At 39.1% G+C, this 18757-nt stretch overlaps 1 protein-coding gene across 3 annotated transcripts in view; it reads left to right on the top strand.

Annotated features, from left to right (window-relative positions):
- LOC137618181 (metalloendopeptidase OMA1, mitochondrial-like) overlaps positions 1–18757 on the top strand; it is a 105949-nt gene that overhangs the window by 59783 nt on the left and 27409 nt on the right. For all 3 annotated transcript variants that reach the window (XM_068348248.1, XM_068348247.1, XM_068348249.1), the window contains exons 5-6: positions 1129–1302; positions 17340–17447. In XM_068348248.1, the coding sequence (XP_068204349.1) occupies positions 1129–1302; positions 17340–17447 (282 nt within the window). The remainder of the gene's footprint in view (positions 1–1128; positions 1303–17339; positions 17448–18757) is intronic.

Here is an 18757-nt window from a genome sequence, read left to right as displayed (position 1 = left end):
TCATTTGATGAGGAATCTTCATAAAGTCAAATTATGTAATAGGTATTATGTTATCCATATATCAAAAGAAAAGTTAGATGTATGAAGTTGTTTGCATTCTCCAGTATTATTATTATTATTATTATTATTATTATTATTATTATTATTGTTGTTGTTGTTGTTGTTGTTGTTGTTGTTGTTGTTGTTAGCCAAGCTGCAACCCTACTGAGAAGGGAAACAAATGGGTAAAAACAAATAAAGGACAAATTCAAAGGTAAAGTAGAAAAATAACAGGAAGGCAAATAGTTATTGTATCATTAAAGAAATGTTAAAAACATAAAATAATAACAATAAAATATAGAGAGCATGTTGATCTGCCAATATAGATAATAAAATTACTATTGTAAGAGACATATGACATAAAACAAACAAACCAATACAAAATTTTGGCTGTGGTCTTTATAGGAGACAATCTTTTAATAAGTTGGCAATTCCCAAAGGAGTTTACTACAATAATTTAGTGAGGTGAGAAGTGGGAAATATGGCAATGTGTCTTTTTGTCCCTAGGAATACTTCGACCTCTACTTTGTAAATTTGACAGAGTTTAGTTGGTAACTTCCTGCTAGGGTGAATGACCTGCATAGAAAATTACATGGAGACAAAAGACTGAGATTAAGGGTTTTTTATGATGGTGCTTTAAAACTGTAAAAAATTGCTTGCGTTATTTATATATAAGATTTATAAGTATGGTTATTAACAAAAATTCCTATGGAACTTCTGTAAGATGAGCTTTAAAAGTGTAAAAAGCTTTTTGCGTAATTTATATCTCAAAGGTATCTGCAATTGACTTAGTTTGAAAATGAATTCTTTAATTTGTTTTATCCAGAAATATATTTCTATATAATGGGATCTTATTACATTCGACAACATGGAAAACCAGCTGCCAAATCATTCATTTCTCTGTGTAAGTCCATGTTTGTCAAATGGACCTTAAAATATCATGCTAATTCTCTCCTATGGGACACACCCAAACATACTTTTGTTTAGAAAATTCTGATCTGGAAAAATATTCCTCATCTCAGTTTTTATCGATTTGAAATAACCTCTTGAATGATATTAAATCATGTTTACCTGTTTTTTTCTTTTCAGGAAGTTAGTCAATACGCCCATTTATTAATGCCAGAGAATCATCCGATGGTGTCAGTAGTAAAAAGAATTGGTGAAAGTTTACTTCAAGCTAATAAGAATATTCCTCAGTTGTATACAAAATCTTGGACTGTCACTGTTATTGATGATCCTAATGTAAACTGTTATGTTTTGCCTGTAAGTATCCTTTGTTTTATCATTGCTTATCATGATCATCATTGATTTTTTTAATTCGATGTTCCATTTATATGAAGTGAGTGCTTTGTCCTGTGTTCTGTTTTGTGTACTGTACTTTTTGACTGAATGCATATCTGAGTTAGGTCTTTCATCTATAGCCTCCTTCAATATTTTCTTGGTATTTCTACTGGTCTTCATCTTGCTACTCCCTTATTCACCGACTTTCCCACTAACTTCTTATCCCTGTGACACCACCCAGCCACTCACATGTCTAAACAATTACAGTGACTTGATCGAACTCCATATTCTGGTTGTTGAATTCCAAATTTCCTTGCAGCATCCCCACCAGCTACATGATTCTACTAGTTTTTCTGTTACAGATCTTCAAAATTTAATTTTTTTGCAAAAGGTCATATTTACTGCAAAGAGGAGTACAAGCCAAATACATCATAATTTTTCCTCTCAACTTACTCACAAATATTAAAGCCATGAGCATCATCTGAACTTTACAGTATTACTATATGTTACATTTGGCATAGTGCGCTATGTTCACCCTCACACCACTGCATCATCATGGGTATCCCCCCGTCTTTTTTTTCTTTTTCCTTTTTTTCTTTTTTTTATTTATTTTTTTTTTTGCTAAAAGATCTGATTTCCTACTTTCTCAGCTATGCTGTTTCCCAAATTTTCTACAAAAGTTTTTTTGCATTGTTGAAGATTGGCAATGTTGCTTTTCTGGGGCGGCCTGTGACGGCCGGTGAGAAAGGTCCTTCCTTATACCTTTCCTAATATAAATCTTCCATATATACTAGAGAAAGATAAAAGCATGGAATGCAGAGGTTACAACCCTCGCGCGAACACCTTGTAGGTGTCGTGTATTAAACAAAGGCGTGGCAATGTTGCTTTTTGAGGGTGCATTAACACTGCAGATAATCTCACAATTTCTATAACTCCTATATTACCCAAAGCTTTTGAATGTTGGCAAAGTGTCAATGCTTTTGCTGGATATAATGATTTGTTCCAGAACTTTGAGTTTGGATTTTTCAAAGGCTTGTGATGTTCTCCTTACAATTTAAAGTCTTGAACTAAAATTCCTAAATTCTGTTTATGAAGTTCTTATGAATGATCTTGACTTGAGTGCTGCTTTTAACTGTCTTAATCTTAAGGCCCTTATTTCCAATCTTAACCTGATGGCATTTCATGGATTATTTCTTAGTCATATCATTGAATCTTTATTCAATGGATTGTAAAGATTAGTTGTTGATGGATTCCATAGTGATTACATGAATGTAGTCTCTGGTATTCTTAGTAGTGTTCTTGACCCTTTTATTCTTATATTTTATAAGCATATGTGGTTTGTCACAAAAATAGGTGTGTTACTTATTCAGATAATGCTACTCTCCCTAAATTGATCCCATCTTCTGTGTCTAGATTGTAGGTTACTAAATCTCTTAAAAGAGATCTACTAAAATGAGTGGTTGATGTAAATCATGGGTAATAAAAGTAAACCTTTACAAAACTAAATATGTTTGTAAGCAGGTTTAAGACAATGGATCCTAAATATCCATATCTCTTAATTGGCAATATTTCTTTTATCAAGTGGATCATACTGAGAATTCTAGGTATCATTCTTGACTGGTTTCACTTTTGAGAAGCATCCAGTCTGTTGTTTCCTCAACCCAATTGCACAAAAATTGTAGGTAATATGTTGGCCAGAGTACCAGCTACCTGTTGTGATACTACCGCTAGAGAGTTATGCCATCCTTTGATTGGCCAGACAGTATTACTTTGGATCCCTCTCTCTGCTTGCGGCTTATTTTTCCTTTGCCTACACACACTGGATAATATGGCCTATTCTTTCCACATTCTCCTCTGTCCTCATATACCTGACAACACTGAGATTACCAAACAATTTTATTTCACTCAAGGGGTTAACTACAGTACTGCAATGTAATTATTCAGTTGCTACTTTCCTCTTGGTAAGGGTAGAAGAGACTCTTTAGCTGTAGCAAGCGGCTCTTCTAGGAGAGGGACACTCCAAAATCAAACCATTATTCTCTGTTCTTGGGTAGTGCCATAGCCTCTGTACCATGGTCTTCCACTGTCTTAGATTAGAGTTCTCCTGCTTGAGGGTACACTCGAGCACATTATTCTATCTTATTTTCTCTTCCTCTTGTTATTTTGAAGTTTTTATAGTTTATATAATAGATTTATTTTAATGTTGTTACTATTCTTAAACTTCTCTCATAGTATATTTCCTTATTTCATTTCCTCACTGAGCTATTTTCCCCGTTGGAGCCCTTGGGTTGATGATGATGATGATGATGATTCCATATCCCAGGTCTGAATATTAATCTCTGTCACTGTTATTCAGTTAACTCATTGTGCATGCTATAAAAGCTTTTCACACTACAGAGTATCCTTGGCATTCAGATCCCCAGACTATAGCATCTACTACTTGGTACTAGATATGCAATTAATTCTAGCAATCCCACTTTGCTTTATAAGATTCAACTTCAATAACAGAGTATTCCAGAAGTTTTATTTTGGTTGTTATCAAATCTTGGAGTGGTGCTAAAGAAAAAAAAGAAAAAAAAAACTACAGCAGTTGTTTCAATGGAACTTCAAAAGTTCAACCTTTGCACAAATGCTTATGTGTTGAACAAGTTGGCATAAGGCTTTTTGCATAGTTTATTTCTTTATTTTACATTTTTATTTACTTAATTTAATTGTTTTGTTATTCCTCTCTTAATAGTTTTTTCTTTAGAACTGTTTTTTTTTATCTGTGTTGAACTACTTTTCCTATAAGGGCACTTGAGATTATGGCATTCTCTTTTTCCATCTAGGGGTGCTGTTGGTTTTCTAAGCAGACACTGCATGCTTTATCCTAGACACATCACTTTTCAACCTATTCTCATTCAACTCTTCTGTCAAAATTCAAACTATTCACTACTTCATCTGATCCTGTTGTCATCACAAAGTCATTTCCATACAACAGCTGCCAGTGTTCTCCCCTTCCTATGTTTATTGCATCTTCCTTTATTACCATGGTAGGTAGCTAAGGACCAAGTGTTGATTCCTGATGGACACCAACAGTTATCTCAAATCCTTCTGCTATACCTGCCACTATAGACTTTGTACCATGGTACATTAACATCACTAGTTTGGTGAGTTTTTAAGGTACCCTCCTGTTATAATGGCTATCTAATTGCTTTTCTTTTTGCAACACCAAATACTATCTCAAGGTCCAATAATATGTGATATATCTTTCTTTTTTTCATGGCACCTTTCATTGGATTTTCCCATTTTTTCAACTATGGCACAAAGCTAAACTGACAACTGTTAGTTTTTATCAGTCTTTCCTCTTGCTCCCACTCTCCCTATTTGTATAGCATGTTCAAGTTATTTTATTCCATAATTTTTACATTACTTTTATTTTACTATTGGTTAGTATTTTTCAATATTAATCTTACCCGATGATCATGTAGCTGTCAACTCTGTTGCCCGACAGAAATCTACGGTCGGGATACGCCAGCGATCGCTATACAGGTGGGGGTGTACACAACAGCGCCATCTGTGGTCAGGTACTCCAGTACTTCTTGTCAACACCACCTCAATTTTTCCTCTGTCGTGCCACCGGCTAGACCTACTTGGATACGCTGTTGATTCTGGAGTTATTGTTCACGATTTGGTGATGTATTTGCTCTAGAGTTTAGCCTTCGCTATTCAGGAAGCTTTATCATTAGCTTAGCAAGTTTTTGGAATTAATTTGATTTAATTTTGGTGACGAAGAGAGTATGAACTCTCTTTCACTTTTCAATGGCCGACCCTTCCCTTAGACGGAAGTGTTGGTGTCGAAGAGAGTATAGACTCTCTTTCTTAATTTTGCTTAACAAGGTTATAGATTTATTTTATATCTCTCCGCCTTTTATAGGCCTCTTCGATTAACTTCCTTTTATTATAAACTTATTAAAATTAATTTTTATGTTTGTTTATATGCGACCTTTCCTAATAGTAGGCGGTCTTTTCTTGGAACCGAAGTTAATTAACATTGAGCCCGTCATATCGTTTTTACCTGTTAAGATTTTATGCTATTTTAATGTTTTTGAAAGAATTTCTTTGATAGTCTCGTACTGTTTTCAAAGTTGAACTAACGTTTTGTTTTGTCTCCGCAGTTGTTGACGTTCAGAACGTTCAACTTGCGCTCTATCATTACGATAGAGAGAGAGTATTCACGGTTTCACGTTGCAGGAAGAGTAAACCGATTCTAGCGTTTTGTTCATTCTTTCTTAGCTTAAATGGTTTTAATTCTAATAAAGGAACTTTTTATTTGGGAAATCTTTCAGTTTTTTTCCTTTAACAATAATATGTTTTAACGATATATATAATTGGGCTCATCTCTCAGGTTCTAAGTCAAGAGAGAGAGAGAGAGAGATAGAGACGGAGGGAGAGAGAGGAGGATCAACGTTTCGTTCAAGCGGGTAACGTTGTTATCGTTTTTGCTCTTCTCCCTAGTCTCTTTAGGGGAAGAAGGTCAACGTTTCTAGAGTTTTATTCTTGTTCCCAGGCTTTATGCGGTGAGAGATTTTAAACGTAGTTTATTTGATCTAGTGTTTAGTCTCTTTTCCAGCCACTGAATTTTTTATCTTTCATTATGTTTTTCTGTTACATTGTAATACTGTTTTCGCAATTACTAACTTTTAATGAAGGATAGAATTGCGTGTTTCAGGTACAAACCACTTAAAGTTTCGAGTTCAGTGAAATAAGTGCAAACAGAAATTCAAAAGTGATAAAGTGATAAGCGCAAAGTGTTACAGTGTTGCGTTTGAGGGTTCGTCTGTTCGTGCCAGTTGTTCGCCTAGTCTGGGACCTCTTACAAGCTCCCAAGCCCAGGGGAGAAGTAACGTCGAAGGACTTATGGGTTCATCAGGCCTTGATCGACGAACAGACGTTTCCCTCCGTGGTTTCGGGTGTACCCACTCACGTAGCCGACGTGATCACCCCACCCACACAAAGACGAGAGAGCCCATTTATTCCTCGTCTGCGGAAGAGGTTTCTCGCAGAAACCATGGACCAAATATTGCAGCTTTTAAGTGCAAGTCGGTCCCTTCCGCGCAAGTCCAACTCATAGGTGTAGCCATTGGCACTGGGTCAGTTCGGACTTGCTGCAGTACGACAACTGCACACCTCCCAGAGAGGCAAGGTGGTACCGCAACAGGCAGTAACCCCGTCTGTTCAGTCTCAACGGACAGTAGCTCCGTTTGTTGTTGTCTTTCATAGACCCTAGTGGTCCATGCTGCAGACTATACAGTCTCAGCTTGCTCCTTCATACAGGAGTATCATGCTGGAAGGTTGACAATGTAGCCTGTTAACCTACAACCCGCCGAGGTTGTGCGCTCAGCAGATACTGCGGCTGCCTGCTCCCACCCTCCACCTGTGAGAGCTCCACCTCCGATGCGCAGTCCACCCTGCCAGACGCATGTTCTTGCTGCGCCTCCTGCTTTCATGCGTGAGTTGCCGCATCGGGAGTTGCCGGGTTCCAGCACTATGAGGCAACCTCCTCAACCCATGAGGCAGGAGCCTCATGCTATGAGGAGCCTCATGCTATGCGGCATCCTCCTCAACCCATGAGGCAGGAGCCTCATGCTATGCGGCAACCTCCTCTACCCATGAGGCAGGAGCCTCATGCTATGCGGCATCCTCCTCAACCCATGAGGCAGGAGCCTCATGCTATGCGGCATCCTCCTCAACCCATGAGGCAGGAGCCTCATGCTATGCGGCAGCCTCCTCAACCCATGAGGCAGGAGCCTCATGCTATGAGGAGCCTCATGCTATGCGGCATCCTCCTCAACCCATGAGGCAGGAGCCTCATGCTATGCGGCAACCTCCTCTACCCATGAGGCAGGAGCCTCATGCTATGCGGCATCCTCCTCAACCCATGAGGCAGGAGCCTCATGCTATGCGGCATCCTCCTCAACCCATGAGGCAGGAGCCTCATGCTATGAGGAGCCTCATGCTATGAGGAGCCTCATGCTATGAGGAGCCTCATGCTATGAGGAGCCTCATGCTATGCGGCATCCTCCTCAAACCATGAGGCAGGAGCCTCATGCTATGCGGCAACCTCCTCAACCCATGAGGCAGGAGCCTCATACTATGCGGCATCCTCCTCAACCCATGCGGCATGAGCCTCATCCCTTGCAGCATGAGCCTCATCCCATGCAGCATGAGCCTCATCCCATGCAGCATAAGCCGCATGCCATGCAACATGCTCTGCATACCTTACAGCATGCTCTGCATACCTTACAGCATGCTCTGCATACCTTACAGCATGTGCATACCTTACAGCATGCTCTGCATACCTTACCGCATGCTCCTCAGTCACACATCTTTGGTTGTTGCCAACTCACAAGACTGTCAAGCAGTTTCATAACGTTGCCTTCTGGTCTGCTGCTTTTGCACCAGTGAAACCCTCACTGAGAGAACTTAGCTTTTCTCTGATATGGTTCCTGTAGATGAGAAAGTGCTATTCTCCCTCCTTCTGATATTCCCTTGAGGACTCTGTCATTTGGAGAGGAGCCTTAAGCTGCTTAGCCTCCTATGGACTTTTATTTAAGCATAACATGCTTCCAGGGAGGGTAATGGTTCCGCTTCAGTCGCTAACCCCGTCTGTTGCCACACCTGCTCCCATAGACCTTGAGCTTTGTTGCAAGACATGCAGTCCAAGCTTAGTCCTTGTTAGAGGATTTTTTGTTTACGGAGTCAGTGTGTCACTGGGAAGACGTTCAACAACCAGCAGAAGTGACTTGTTGTGACGCAGTGCGGCAACCTCAGCAACCCGATAAGGAGTTGTCTGTACGACCCAGACAGTCTAGACAGTTTCGGGTTGTCGCTGTATTTCCTCGCTTCCCCATGGTTGACAGTTCACAGACTGTGCAGCAGTACCATGATCTTGTGTCCGGCTCCGTCAGATGACTGGCTTTTAAGAGCTCCCACAAGTCGTCGCTGTCTGGAGATTCTCAGATGGACTATGGATCTGACCAAGGAACTGGGCCTCCTGGTCAATTTTGAGGAGTCCCAGCTCGTCCCATCCCAGACCATTGTCTACCTGGGTATGGAGCTTCAGAGTCGAGCTTTTCGGGCTTTTCCGTCGGCCCCAAGGATCTACCAAGCCCTAGAATGCATCCAGAGCATGCTGAGAAGGAACCGATGCTCAGTCAGGTAGTGGATGAGTCTAACAGGGACACTTTCATCGCTGGCCCTGTTCATCGAGTTAGGGAGACTCCACCTCCGCCCCCTTCAGTATCATCTAGCTGCTCACTGGATAAAGGACATGACGCTAGAGACGATCTCAGTTCCTGTTTCCGAAGAGAGGAGGTCTACTCTAACGTGGTGAAAGAACAGCTTTCTTCTCAAGGAAGTCTACCTTTGGCTGTTCAGAAACCCGACCGCCGTCTCTTCTCGGACGCATCAGACACGGGCTGGGGTGCGACTTTGGACGGACAGGAATGCTCGGGAACATGGAATCAGGAGCAAAGGACACTTCACATCAATTGCAAGGAGCTGTTGGCGGTTCATCTGGCCTTGATAAACTTCAAGTCCCTCCAGCTTAACAAGGTGGTGGAGGTGGACTCTGACAACACCACAGCCTTGGCTTACATCTCCAAGCAGGGAGGGACTCATTCGTGGAAGTTGTTCTAGATCGCAAGGGACCTCCTCATCTGGTCAAAAGATCGAAAGCTCACGCTGATAACGAGGTTCATTCAGGGCGATATGAATGTCATGGCAGATCGCCTCAGCCGGAAGGGTCAGGTCATCCCCACAGAGTGGACCCTTCACAAGAATGTTTGCAGCAGACTTTGGGCCCTGTGGGGTCAGCCAACCATAGATCTGTTCGCTACCTCGATAACCTAGAGGCTCCCGTTGTATTGTTCTCCGATTCCAGACCCAGCAGCAGTTCACGTGGATGCTTTTCTGCTGGATTGGTCCCATCTCGACCTGTATGCATTCCCGCCGTTCAAGATTGTCAACAGGGTACTTCAGAAGTTCGCTTCTCGCAAAGGGACACGGCTGACGTTGGTTGGCTCCGCTCTGGCCCGCGAGAGAATGGTTCATAGAGGTACTGCAATGGCTGGTCGACATTCCCAGGACTCTTCCTCTAGGAGTGGACCTTCTACGTCAACCTCACGTAAAGAAGGTACACCCAAACCTCCACGCTCTTCGTCTGACTGCCTTCAGACTTTCGAAAGACTCTCAAGAGCTAGGGGCTTTTCGAAGGAGGCAGCCAGAGCGATTGCCAGAGCAAGGAGGACATCCACTCTCAGAGTCTATCAGTCTAAAGGGGAAGTCTTCCGAAGCTGGTACAAGGCCAATGCAGTTTCCTCAACCAGTACCACTGTAACCCAGATTGCTGACTTCCTGTTACATCTAAGGAACGTAAGATCCCTTTCAGCTCCTACAATCAAGGGTTACAGAAGTATGTTGGCAGCGGTTTTCCGCCACAGAGGCTTGGATCTTTCCACCAACAAAGATCTACAGGACCTCCTTAGGTCTTTTGAGACCTCAAAGGAACGTCGGTTGTCCACTCCAGGCTGGAATCTAGACGTGGTCCTAAGGTTCCTTATGTCATCAAGATTTGAACCTCTCCAATCAGCCTCTTTTAAGGACCTCACATTAAAAACTCTTTTCCTCGTGTGCTTGACAACAGCTAAAAGAGTAAGTGAGATCCACGCCTTCTGCAGGAACATAGTTTTCACATCTGAAACGGCTACATGTTCCTTGCAGCTCGGTTTTTTTGCTAAAACGAGCTTCCTTCACGTCCTTGGCCTAAGTCGTTCGAGATCCCAAGCCTGTCCAACTTGGTGGGGAACGAACTGGAGAGAGTACTTTGCCCAGTTAGAGCTCTTAGGTACTATCTAAAAAGGTCATAACCTTTACGAGGACAATCAGAAGCCTTATGGTGTGCTATCAAGAAGCCTTCTCTTCCAAGGTCTAAGAACTCAGTTTCTTACTAAATCAGGCTTCTGATTAGGGAAGCACATTCTCATCTGAAGGAAGAAGACCTTGCTTTGCTGAAGGTAAGGACACATGAAGTGAGAGCTGTGGCTACTTGAGTGGCCTTCAAACAGAACCGTTCTCTGCAGAGTGTTATGGATGCAACCTATTGGAGAAGCAAGTCAGTGTTCGCATCATTCTATCTCAAAGATGTCCAGTCTCTTTACGAGAACTGCTACACCCTGGGACCATTCGTAGCAACGAATGCAGTAGTAGGCGGGGGCTCAGCCACTACATTCCCATAATCCCATAACCTTTTTAACCTTTCTCTTGAATACTTTTTATGGGTTGTACGGTCGGCTAAGAAGCCTTCCACATCCTTGTTGATTTGGCGGGTGGTCAATTCTTTCTTGAGAAGCGCCGAGGTTAAAGGTTGTGATGAGGTCCTTTAGTATGGGTTGCAGCCCTTTATACTTCAGCACCTAAGAGTCGTTCAGCATCCTAAGAGGACCGCTACGCTCAGTAAGGAAGACGTACTTAATAAAGGCAGAGTAATGGTTCAAGTCGTCTTCCTTACCAGGTACTTATTTATTTTATGTAATTTTTGAATAACTAATAAAATGAAATACGGGATACTTAGCTTCTTTGTTAACGTGTATGCTGGTCTCCACCCACCACCCTAGGTGTGAATCAGCTACATGATCATCGGGTAAGATTAATATTGAAAAATGTTATTTTCATTAGTAAAATAAATTTTTGAATATACTTACCCGATGATCATGATTTAATTGACCCACCCTTCCTCCCCATAGAGAACCAGTGGACCGAGGAAAAAATTGAGGTGGTGTTGACAAGAAGTACTGGAGTACCTGACCACAGATGGCGCTGTTGTGTACACCCCCACCTGTATAGCGATCGCTGACGTATCCCGACCGTAGATTTCTGTCGGGCAACAGAGTTGACAGCTACATGATCATCGGGTAAGTATATTCAAAAATTTATTTTACTAATGAAAATAACATTTTTGGTTTAGATGTCAGGAGTACAATATTTACATTTCTTTGATAAAGGAAAGTTACTCAGATCCTTTGTATTGTAATACCCTCACTTTCCTTTGGTTGTTTGGTAGCATTTTTTCAGATCCTTATGAAAAAGGTCTACTGTTTTAAGGCCATTTATCTGCTTCTGCTTCTGAAGTAAGGTAATGCTCGAGAGGAATTGAATCACTGACCTGAACTTTGTGCTCATATTTTACTTCTGATATTTTGTTGAGATGTACCTTGATTTATGACCTCTTTAGGGGTTTAGAAATTTTTAGGGGTCTTAATATGTCTACCATTTAATTTAGGAATTCTATATAAGATTCTAGTTTTTTTTGACAGGCAATTTCCTCAAGTCATTGTAATTTCAATGTGATAGGATAGTGATAACTTATAACTTTTTTTCCTATATTTGTCAAGGGTCTGAAAATGGTTGCCAAAAGACTTGAGGAAATTAAAGATATTACAATATGCTGGGGGATAATACAGCTGCCTATACCCTCTTACCCAATGACTTTTTCCACCAGATACTGGAAAATGTTCTTTATGATGAGTATAAATTCATAAAGATTAAAAGAAATGCAATTAAAATCTTAAAAAAATAACAAAATGAGTTGGATGACTAACCAAATAAATCAATGAACAACGAATACAAGCAATTATTAGACTTGTATGTGACCACACTTATAATTTGTTCCTATCAAGATTCAGAAGTAAAGCCACAAGCTCTTACTTCTGTTCATTCATAACCTGAAAATTAAGGACCTCATCCTAATGAAAAAAAAAGGTGAATGTCACAAAATATTTGATAGTGTAATTGATGCTTATGCATGGAGGGCCCTGTCCCATTGCATAACTTGATAAGACTCCCATTATGAAATGAACAGAGAATTATATGACTGTATAAGAGCAGTTCTGTACACCAGTTGATCATCAGTTTAAAATAAGCTATGGATGACTGGTACAATGGGGAGAAGTGACCCCTGTAACTAAGACACCATTTCTGAAGAAAAAAAAAAAAATTCTTCAATGCCATTATGCATCCAAAGTTATAAGCTAAAGGAAAATGCGAGGAAAAACATTACAAAAAGGAATGGGAAATCATTTAATGAAAATCTTTTTGAGGACATAATAAAAAGTCAAAACCTTTAGAAACTCCATTGAGACTATCATTTTCGATGTTGTGTTGGAAAAAAAACCACTACTATATGAAACTACAAATGTTATATAATTTGTATTTTCCTAGCTATATAAACCTGAGTCATTTATATGGGTTATTTCTTGTTTCGTTTTCTATGACCAGACAAAAGAAATTGAATTGATCGGGTCATGATTCATTGCTAGGCAACTGCTGCGCATGATGCATAACACTTGTGCAAAGTGCTTAGTCACAATACTCATCTGGTCAAAGACTTGCGGGGTAGTTGTGGCGGGACCTTTGGTAAATGAGTTAGGTTTATATAGCTAGGAAAAATACAAATTATATAAAACTTATAGTTTATTCCTACCCGATACAGTCTTCTTTAGGTGGGTGGAAGTCATGGTGAAGGTAAGAGGTCAGACCTTTCTCTCTCAAGATAAAATTGCTATTAGTAATAGCAAGAGATCAAAGTGAATTATTTGTGAACAGTGTAACCGGATCGTAAAGAGGCAGGGCCTTACCCTCAATTCTTGAGAATCAAATACTTTGCTAGGAGGAAGTGATATGAAAATCAAGTGTCGCATAGTATCAAAATTTTCAACATATCCAATATATCAACTAGTACTCAACTTCAAGGCAATCTTACTTGCATTAGGGTAGATTCTAAGTGAAGCCTTCAAGTCCAATCAAAATCTACACCCACCTTAGTGTTCATTACACACCCTTATAATGTAAAGAATAACAGATGCCTGAAATAAGAGCAGTATAAGAGCTTGTAGTTAGATTATTTGTTGTGCAGCAACTTCTTCTTCTTCTTCCTTGGACACAAGAGAAAGCTGACCAGAAACATCGACCCCACATAGAAGTGGGAAAAGATGTAGACAAAGAAGAATAAGAGCTTGTAGTTAGATTATTTGTTGTGCAGCAACAATAGGGTTAATAGAAAAGATGTCTAAAGACCTTTGTGTGCAATCTCTATGGTAATGGTTCATAAAAGTAGTTTGTCTCTTCCAAACTCTAGCTTTTAGAACTCGTGCTGCAGTGGTTTTTACGGAACGTTAAGGTTCTGGCAAGCTCCTGTATACCATGTGCTCGAAGGGGTCCCTCTGAGACGCTTCCCCTGAGGATTTATAAGCTTTCATGATAGTTTCTCCCAACCAGAGAGAGATAGTGTTTCTAGATACAATAATACCTCAGGATACAAAAGTTTCTGCATACAAAAATTTCATCATACGAAAAGACATACAAAGATTTTTTTCCCTAATATTACGAAAAAACTCTCAGGTTACGAAACGAAATTTGTCAGGAAGCCGAAAAATAATTTTAGAATTTGATCACCGCAAAAACTGTAAACTCGCCACCTTCATTCTCCTCTCCCATTGGTTATCTCCTGGTGTGTTGTTTGTTGTTGGGGTATTAAAGCCAACACTTGTTGTTGGCACGGGCCTTTCCCTTGGTTGGCCCGTAGAATTATCTCCCTGCCCTGATGCTAGTTACTGCCATAAGATCCTCTCCTCCTATTGGTCACCATCTTTCCCATCATGCATCTGTGTATTGGCGTTGTTCTACCATATCGTTTCTGCAACGCTTTCGTTCCGATTGAATTCGTGTTGGTGATTTCGATTTTGTACATATAGTTTTAATGTTGCTGTATTCAACCCATAATTCTGTAGCCATGGGTCCCAAAAATGTTGTGGATGTTCAAGGAGATGAAGCTAAAGATAATCAAGAAATATGAGGCTGGCATGCAGTTGAGTGTGATTGCTAATTAGTATGGCCGAAATCCATTGACGGTAGGTACCATCCTTAAGCTGAAGGAAGCCATCAAAGCAACAACACATTCTAAGGGCGTGACTGTCTTTTCAAGTAAGAGGAGCTACATCCATAATGAGATGGAGAGACTTCTGTTTCTCTGTATTAAGGACAAGGAAATCACTGGAGACATGAAGGAAATCGCTGGAGACATGAAGGAAATCGCTGGAGACATGATCACCGAAAAGATAATCTACCACAAGGCCAGTGCCATTTTTGGTGATCTCGTGCATTCTCAGTCCGAAGACAACGCAAAAGAAGGAGACATCGTAGCAGACACCCACAAAGTTCAAGGCTTCATGCGGGTGGTTTTAAAAATTCAAGAGATGTACTGGCATTCATACGGTGGTGCGGCACGGGGAGGCTTCCAGCTCAGACTCGAAAGTGGACGAAACCTTTGTTAAGAAATTCGACAAGTTTACCCTCCAAGAAGGCTACAGTCCCCAGCAAGTGTTCACCTGTAACAAAACTGGGCTTTTCTGGAAAAAAATGCCTCGGACCTATCACGGCGGAAGGAAGAAAGTGCCCGGGCATAAGCCTATGAAGGACAGTTTTACTCTTGCATTCTTTGCCAACCCAGTTGGGATTGTAAGGTCAAGCCCCTAGTGGTGTATCATTCAGAGACTCCTTGAGCCTTTGAGTCCCACAAAGTACTAAAGGAGAAGCTTCTGGTCATGTGGAGGGCTAATGCGAAAGCCTGGGTAACGAAACTGTAAAGTGGGTGAAGCTCTGTTTGAGTCCGACTGTGAAAATTTTTTTGTTAGAGAACCACCTCCCTCTGAAATGTCTGCTGAACAAGCATCGAATGTGTCAGTTTGTGTAGTTTGGAAAATGCCTGGTTTTTTTGTGAAAGTGGGTCTGAGGTCAATGGAGGTAGATGAAACTAGGGAAATTTGAATGGTGAAGAATAGAATTAGTTGAGTTGTATAAGTATTTAGGAGTAAATATGATAGGTGATAGTAAGATAATAGGTTAGTCATAGGGTGATTAAAGAAAGGTTGCAGAATAAGTGGAAAAACAGGTAAGAGACCTAAATTGTCCGTTGAAGACAATAGGGAAATGCATGGGATTGTTGAGCTGACTTCTTAATGGAAGGTACAGTAATTGTGAATGTTCAATGAAAAGAAAAAGGTTGAAACTATTGAGAGTAAATCTCTATTCACATCGTACAAGAAAAATTAATAAAGAGGGAAATGGGGAAATATATACATGGGTAAAATGTTGACCATAAGTGAAAGGATAGAGCAGAATAGATTAACTGGATTTGGTCTAGTTTAAAGGTTTAAAGGTCGCTCATGAATGGGAGAGGCAAGGGACAGTGACATTTCCCTAGCAAGGAGGACAATGCCCTAGAGACTGACAATATATTATATGATCAGCGCCCAAGCCTCCTCTCCACCCAAGCTAGGACCAGGGAGGGCCAGGCAGTGGCTGCTGATGACTCAACAGATAGACCTATAGGCTCCCCCAAACCCCCCAACCTTAGCTCACAAGGATGGTAATGGCATTAACGAGTCTGAGTGGGACTCGAACCCCCGACTGGCAAACACCAGGCAGAGATGTTACCAATCAGGCCACAACAAGAATGGATGATGGGAGGTTAGCAAGGGGAGTTAGGGGAGAGGAACGCCTAGAAACAGGTTATTAAAAAGTAAAAGATTATTGGAGAGGAGTGGCCTCAATATCTAGGAAGTGAAAGAGTGCATGCATTATGGAATGAATAATACAGCATGTGTAGGGGCATTTGCTGCACTGCTTATGAGCCTATTATATACAACCTGATGTTATAGAAGTTTTATTGCATATGGGGCTCATCCACAATTCAGCAATTATAGGATAAATGTGCCTGTTACCACGGTTTTTCTTTTCTAGATTCACCTGCTGGTGGGGGAGGAATTAATTTTGATATGTATATGTATGTGTATATATATATATATATATATATATATATATATATATATATATATATATATATATATATATATATATATATATATATACTGTATATATATATATATATATATATATATATATATATATATATATATACTGTATGTATATATATATATATATATATATATATATATATATATATATATATATATATATATATATATATATATATATATATATATATATATATATATATATATATATATATATATATACACACATACATACATATATATACATACATATATATATATATATATATATATATATATATATATATATATATATATATATATATATATATATATATATATATATATATATATATATATATATATACAGTGATACCTCTGGATACAAAAGTTTCTGCTTACGAAAAATTCAGGATACAAAAAGCGATACAAAGATTTTTATGCCCCAGTATACGAAAAAATTTTCAGGATACGAAAAGCTTACGAGATCCCAACTTGTCGCCGAGAGTACAGTACCTTTTTTTTTTAGGGTATCAACCCTTAATTTAGGTGTACAGGTAACAATACACCTTCACTGATCCAAATGCTTTACATACAGTAGTAAAGAAAATGGACCGTTTTCTTAGGGCTTGTAGGGGATAACTAGGCTATAACTACATTATTGAATAATCTTATGGTGGTTTCTGGAATGGATTAGGCTGTATTTAACGGTTGGGTTAATTATTGAATGATAGAAATGGCTGCATTGCATGTGTATTACTACAGTTTAGCGTGTTTATGAAAGAAAAGGGGACTTTTTGTAAGGCTTGGAACGGATTAGGCTATTTACATGTAAAACGCGACTCAGGATACGAAAAAATCAGGATACGAAACCGTATCTTGAACGGATTACTTTCGTATCCTGAGGCATCAATATATATATATATATATATATATATATATATATATATATATATATATATATATATATATATATATATATATATATATATATATATATATATATATATATATATTTGTGTGTACACAGTTATTTCTTTTATAATTCTTATAAAAGTCTGTAGAAATACTTTGTATAGGATACAAGTTTCATATTGTAAATTACGGTAATTCACGTTTTTGTTTCAGAGTGGGGACATAGTCATGTTTAGAGGAATGATGGACCTTCTAGAGAATGATGATCAAATTGCTGCTGTTTTGGCCCATGAAATGAGCCATGCAATATTGGAACATGCTGTAAGTTTTGTTGATGTCAGTGTAGTAAGATTTGTGGCGTTTATATAAGATTAAAAGTTTTTTTTTACAGAATATCCTACTAGTTGAGACAAAAACCAAAGCATAATAATAGGTTACTTTATGGTATCAAAATAATGTAATTTTTAAAGAGGCAAATTTATTTTTATCTATACAACACCAAAACTTATAATTAACGTACAAACAATGGTCTTCAAAATATTCAGATGTATGTAGTCCTCTTAAAAAATGGTCTTATTAATCATGCTTATAAGGATACCAGGATCTCAGCCTGTAAAGTCTTATTCTCCTGTGTTATTTCAACGGTAATATTCAAGGAATTTTGTTGGAGATTAGGGCATTACTATTAAAAGTAATGAGTAATTTACATATATTTCATGACAGAATTATAATCATGATTTTTCAATATTAATCTTACCCGATAATCATGTAGCTGTCAACTCTGTTGCCGACAGAAATCTACGGTCGGGATACGCCAGCAATCGCTATACAGGTGGGGGTGAACACAACAGCGCCATCTGTGGTCAGGTACTCCAGTACTTCTTGTCAACACCACCTCAATTTTTCCTCTGTCGTGCCTCCGGCTAGACCTACATGGATACGCTGTTGATTCTGGAGTTATTGTTCACGATTTGGTGATGTATTTGCTCTAGAGTTTAGCCTTCGCTATTCAGGAAGCTTTATCATTAGCTTAGCAAGTGTTTTGGAATTAATTTGATTTAATTTTGGTGACGAAGAGAGTATGAACTCTCTTTCACTTTTAAATGGCCGACCCTTCCCTTAGTCGGAAGGGTTGGTGTCGAAGAGAGTATAGACTCTCTTTCTTAATTTTGCTTAACAAAGTTATAGATTTATTTTATATCTCTCCGGCTTTTATAGGCCTCTTCGATTAACTTCCTTTTATTATAAACTTATTAAAATTAATTTTTATGTTTGTTTATATGCGACCTTTCCTAATAGTAGGCGGTCTTTTCTTGGAACCGAAGTTAATTAACATTGAGCCCGTCATTTCGTTTTTACCTATTAACATTTTATGCTATTTTAATGTTTTTGAAAGAATTTCTTTGATAGTCTCGTACTGTTTTCAAAGTTGAACTAACGTTTTGTTTTGTCTCTGCAGTTGTTGACGTTCAGAACGTTCAACTTGCGCTCTATCGTTACGATAGAGAGAGAGTATTAACGGTTTCACGTTGCAGTAAGAGTAAACCGATTCTAGCATTTTGTTCATTCTTTCTTAGCTTAAATGGTTTTAATTCTAATAAAGGAACTTTTTATTTGGGAAATCTTTCAGT

This window comes from Palaemon carinicauda, chromosome 24, assembly GCF_036898095.1.
Source record: "Palaemon carinicauda isolate YSFRI2023 chromosome 24, ASM3689809v2, whole genome shotgun sequence".
Taxonomy (NCBI): Eukaryota; Metazoa; Arthropoda; class Malacostraca; order Decapoda; family Palaemonidae; genus Palaemon; species Palaemon carinicauda.
This window is presented reverse-complemented; position numbering and strand designations above follow the sequence as displayed.